This window comes from Curcuma longa, chromosome 1, assembly GCF_044706935.1.
Source record: "Curcuma longa cultivar G26 ecotype Majalengka, Jawa Barat chromosome 1, ITB_CL_G26_1.1, whole genome shotgun sequence".
NCBI lineage: Eukaryota > Viridiplantae > Streptophyta > Magnoliopsida > Zingiberales > Zingiberaceae > Curcuma > Curcuma longa.
The window spans coordinates 3081271-3087069 of record NC_133861.1 but is presented as its reverse complement, the minus strand read 5'-3'; the positions used below and the strand labels follow the sequence as shown (position 1 = coordinate 3087069).

The 5799-nt window shown below is 51.0% G+C and overlaps 1 protein-coding gene across 1 annotated transcript; it reads left to right on the top strand.

Moving 5' to 3' along the window:
* Positions 1-3415: 3415 nt before the first annotated feature.
* LOC141843515 (uncharacterized) lies at positions 3416-5096 on the top strand. Its single transcript, XM_074731604.1, has 3 exons — positions 3416-3520; positions 3604-4442; positions 4487-5096. The coding sequence occupies exons 1-3, from the start codon at positions 3416-3418 to the stop codon at positions 5094-5096; spliced, it is 1554 nt and encodes a 517-aa protein (XP_074587705.1).
* The last annotated feature ends 703 nt before the right edge of the window (positions 5097-5799 follow it).

Genomic DNA, 5799 nt, shown 5'->3' with positions numbered 1-5799 from the left:
CAAAAAGAAAAGGAGAGAAAGAAAATTAGTTAGTATTGAAAATGTACTACGTATGAAACAAGAGAACTTACGTAAGGAAGCATCCAAGGGAATAAGGGTAGGACTCAAGCCAGCTCGATACAATAGGGCTTCGTTAGCTACTAAGATGTTCGCGTCAAATTTTAGATCTGATAAAATATCAGCAGCATGTAGGAAAGAGGGATCTAACTTATACTGACCCAGGCTTGGTTGGGAAAGAAGCTCAGGTCTCCATACTGTAAGCCAAGTATAAGGGTGTGGAGGCTTTACCAAGAATTTGTGTTTCCAGCCTTTGTGAGAGGTCGGACACTTATCTAAAAAGCTGAAACCTGGCCTGGATGAAAAGTAGATAACACCGACCTCACCTTTCTTGGGGGCAAAGAAACAATGGAAGGTCTGAGCGTCAAAGGGGATTTGGTAAATTTGAAAAATAATGGAAGCATTGCAGATTAAGCGGTAAGAGTTCAAGGCGAATTGAGATAGGGAATACTGTAAGTAAGTGGCTAGGTCTTGAAGGAAGGAAGGAATAGGGAACCTTAGGCCACCTTCTAGTTGCCCCTGAAAGAAGGTAGTGTAACCGAGAGGAGGCTCGTGGGGTCGTTGGTTGGGGGAAGGGATGATGATGTGATGATCCGAAGGAATGTAGTATTATGCTTTGATCAGTATTTCGTTATCCTTGGGTGATAAGGAGGACACTTGAGTCTCGTACCAGGGGGCGGGAGAAGCCATGAATGGAAGTAGGGTTAGGAAGCTAGTAGGTCAAAGCAACAAGGACAGAAGGCGGGGGTTGAGAATCGGAGAATAACAAAGATCGAAAGAGAAGTGTGAAGAAGAAAAGCAGACACCAGGGTAATATCGAAGCTGGGACTTGCTGGCGTGACTAGATTGTCAGAGAAGAAGGATGGAGAGGGCACTGATCGGGAGAAGGCGACGAGACTAGCGTTTACTCTAAAAATGACAGCTACCTAAGCAAAAGGAGAATAGGGTGGCAATGACTTACTAGGAGTACTCATATTGTCAGTATAGTCGGGAAGAGGGCGACAGAGGTTGCGGGGACGGGGGAGTAGGAAGCTAGGGATCGATGGTGAAAGTGGGGAGGAAGAAGAGAAGCGGGATAAAACCAAATGGCCCTTTAATCTCCGCCGTCCAAAGCAAGATCAACGGGCTCGATAGGTTGATAAATTAGTTGGTTAAGCTAGTGTTAATCTTTCATATCGATTCGCAAGATGGCTAAGTTAGTCAGGCTAACGCGGCACGGTTTGACACGTGGCTAGTTAGTCGAACTTTGTCTCTTTCGACTAGACCAGGTTGGGGGCCTGTGATCCGGTATAGATATTTAGTAGTGACAGGGGCAACGAGTATAAAGGAGAGTAGAGGCAGGAAGGTAAGGGATTAGTTGAGTTCAGAAACCCAACTCTTCCCTCTAATCTTGATAAAGTTTCCTCAAACATGGGTTGAGCTCCCACCGACCTCAATAAGCCACTTCGAACGAGACCCGAGCTCCTATAAAGCTCGATAGGCCTCCCTAGATGCACCCCTGAGCTCTAGCCTTTATACACTCTCGACAACACTTGCCTACCTGAGGACGGGGTCTCGACTATAGCGGCCAACTTCATGATAGGGCTACGGTTGTACTCGCCGACCTCATGACTTAGTCATACCCCTACTCTAGGACTTAATCTTAGGCCGAGGTCCTGGCTAGGCCAGCCGACCTCATGAATCAGTCCCCCGCAGTCATGACATGGTCCCGATCGTACCTGTCGACCTCATGTCTTGGTCATGACAGCATATGCCTACCTCATGACTTAGTTTCAATGGCAATCACCGACCTCCTGACTCGGTCTCAACATCATATGTCGACCTCAACATCATGAGCCGATCTCATTCTGACAGCTGGATCTACGTTGGTACGCAATATTTATACTTCGATCTGGTTGTCTCGCCCAATCCGGAAGGAATTAAACAAATCCCTCTACAAAAATAGGAACTATACAAATAAACAGACAAAGTCCATATCAAGGCAGAACAGGTATAAAAGGATATTTCTACGACAGTTGCGAGAATCTGATAGGTGATTTATTATAAAAGGTAACCCAGGCTCATGGGCACAGGTATGCACACACACAAATCCTATTTTCTTCAAGCCTTTAGTTCTCTACGCAAAATCCTAACTTGAGCGTCGGAGTGACTTGCCGGGATCCCATCCCGATGTCATTCTAACCTCCTCTGTTGAGTGCTTTTCAGGATATCTCCTCTACACCAGCAATCTTCTTCAACAGGCGTGCACGTCGACAAAGTCTTAAACCTGCGTTCGAACCATCCACGGTGTATCAGTTGGAACATAAAATATTATCGAGCATTGCAATAGAAATTATGGAATAGGAAATCATTAAGGAAAAATTAATAAATATTTTATTAAATTGTCTTTTTCTTGTGGATATTTTCTAATCCATATATTTTACAATATTTGTAAATAATATCAAATTAATCCAAAAATTAAGACAGAATAAAAATGAAAAGCTTCACACGCTGTTATGGTCGTAAGGAGTAAGGTGTGGTTAGTCAAGTCCAAGAAGAGGCTCGTATTAAACTCAATGGCGCGGACCCTCTAGCTCATACCGAGTCGAAGCCCCTGCAACCTCCTCCTTCAGCCGAGGCAGGCATACCGAGCCGAAGCCCCCGAAACCTCTTCCTCCTGCCGATACGGGTATACCGATTCGGGGGAATCAGATCCGAACCGAATAGGAGGTCTCCGCCACCCCTCCGAGTCTTCCTCAGCAAGTTCCCCACTCTCGGAGCTGACATGGGTTTCTCTTCCTTTCCCTAAAGACCACTCCCCCATCATGCGGTTGTGAATGTTCTCCTGTCCCCCTGCAACTCATCATGGCCTGGGTCTCTACAAGTGTGCGTGACATGACCCCCCTCTTTAATATCAGGTCAGTGATGGGACATATACGCTGACTATATACCATGCTCCCTGACACATTCATAACGGTGATGGGACCCCAATCACATCCATGATGTGACATAACATCTTCAGTTTGTATAAAAGGTTAGCTCTGTACTGAAGGAAGGTATGCAATCTCACACACACTTTCTCTTTTCACTCTCAATTTCCTCCTCCTTCCACAAGAAGCTAACTTAAGCATCGGAGTGGTCGCGCCGGGGCAACCCCTGGCCTTCCAACTCACGTTCCTTGTGCTCGCAGGACCCAGTCTCCACCTTCGTCTTCACCCAAACTAGCTCAAGTGGGGTGCTGAAGGAGAAGCTGATCACCCAGAAGCGGATCTCAACAGGAACATATTTTGGCGCCGTCTGTGGGAAAATCAAAAGTCCTGGTTTGAGACATGCCACGGATGATTCGCAGCAACCCCCGCAGCAACCTCACCTCCTCGCCATGACCCAAGAAGATTTTGACCGGGCCGTGGCCGCAGCGGTCTACGCCCTGTCAAGACAACAACCTGGAGCTCCCGCTCCTCCATCTTTGATCTCCACAAGACCGGTTGAAGCCCCCCCGGCTCCGGCCCGTCGCCTTATTCACGCCGGTGGAAGCTCCACGGGCACCTTCCGTGAGACCCATGCCAGAGGCCGATTACTACGACGCCTCCATGGAATCCGCTGCTGATCAAGCTCCCGTCCGAGATCCCCGCCCGAGGAAAGGGTCCCGAAACAGGGGAAGGGAGTGGAGTAAACAGCTCTCCCTTCACACGTCGAATCTTAGACGAGGAGCTACCTCGACACTTCCGAACTCCCCAATTCCCTGACTACACGGGATCTACCGATCCGGAAGATCATGTCGGAAGGTTTGAAAATGCGGCATCACTTCACCAATACACCGACGCCATCAAGTGCAGAGTCTTCTCGACAACCCTGTCCGGATCGGCGCTGCGCTGGTTCAGTCGGTTACCGCCGGCTTCCATCGGTTCTTTTGCCGACTTCAAGGACTCATTCTTGAGGCACTTCGCCACCAGCCGCACCTACCGCAAGACCACAACAGACCTCTTCTCCACTAAGCAGAGGTCTCGGGAATCATTGAAGGACTTTGTACATCGCTTCAATCAGGTCGCGCAAGAGGTGCCCGATGCCACCTCGGAGGTCCTCGTGAGCGCCTTCTCTCAAGGCTTGATAGAAGGAGACTTCTTCCGATCCTTGATCAAGAAGCCGCCCGCAAACTTCGACATCCTCTTGAGTCGGGTTGTCAAATACATCCATGTGGAGGAAGCTCAATCCTCCCGACGCAAGAAAACCGACCCTAACCATCAGAATGGCCCTAGCCGGAACCCTCCTGCTGCCACCCGAACCGAGCGACGGCCCCCTCCTCAACTACAACGGAGATCCGAGGCTGATCATCCATATGGCCCCCGCCAAGTCCAATCCTCGTACCATTCACGCCGTGGCCAGTCCAGCCGGACCAGGCTCAAGAGGTTGTCGATGGTTGCCACGTTTCTGCGCCTACCATCAATCTCAGAGCCACGCCACCAGTGAGTGCCACCAGTACGCCCGAGAGTTGCGTCGAGCTGCTGAACAACGGGCGCAAGGACCTCCTGCGCCAACGCCGCGGAGATCGCCCACTCGGCGGAACAATCGGGAAGCGCGACCTCCTTCCCCGCGAACCACTCGCACCCGAGACCGCTCTCCCTAGGCGGTCAGCTCCTCCGCCCCGACGAGACGCACCCCGCAATGTCCAAGTCCCTCGACAAGAGGAAGCCCCAGAAGACAACCGCAATAACGCTCCTCGAGGCCACATCAACATGATTACAGGAGGAGCCACCGATGGGGACTCCCATCGGGCACGCAAGGCTCATAGCCGACAGCTCGAAGTCTATGGGGTCGGCCAGAGCCGACCGATGGAGGGCCCGATCATTGGATTCGGACCACAGGATTTAGAAGGCATCGAGGTACCCCACGACGATGCCTTGGTCATACGCGCCACCATAGCCAACTATGATATTGCCCGAATCTTCGTGGACACGGGTAGTTCGGTCAACATTTTCTTCAAGCGGGCGTTTGACCAGATGCAAATCGATGAAGCCGATCTTGCAACCCATGGCTACATCACTCTTTGGCTTCACAGGTAACGAAGTCCTACCCCTTGGGCAGATCACCCTGGCAATCTCCATGGGCGAGGAGCCTCTGCGAAGGACTCGGCGCGTCCCGTTCATCATCGTGGATGCACCCTCAGCCTACAACGTCATACTAGGGAGGCCGACTCTGAGCGCCTTCTCGGCTGTAGTCTCCACTTACCATCAAAAGATGAAATTCCCAGTCGGAGACCAAGTCTGGGGGGACCAACTTACTTCCCGAAGGTGCTATGTGGATATGGTTCGGACCGAAGCCAAAAAGAACCGGAAGAATACAAGGTGCCGAAATCCATGCAGTCCAGGAGGCGCCATCCGCGACGAACTTTGAAGGTAAAGAGTCTTTGCAGGTCTGTCCGGACCGAGCCGAGACGACTGTGCAAGTCGCGACCGACCTACCTCAGAGGTTGAAGGAGGAGCTTGGTGCTTGCCTCTTCCGAAATCAAGATGTATTTGCATGGACATCTGAAGACCTCACCGGCGTCTCTCCTTCCGTCGCTGTCCACCGACTCAATGTCATGCCTGACGCCCGCCCCGTCAAGCAGAAAAGAAGACACTTCGGCCCGGAGCAGAACAGGATCATCCAAGAAGAAGTACAGAAGCTCCTGAAGGTCGGACACATCAAGGAGGTGCACTTCCCGACTTGGTTGTCCAACGTGATGCTCGTGCCGAAATCAGGCAACAAGTGGCGAGTCTGCGTGGA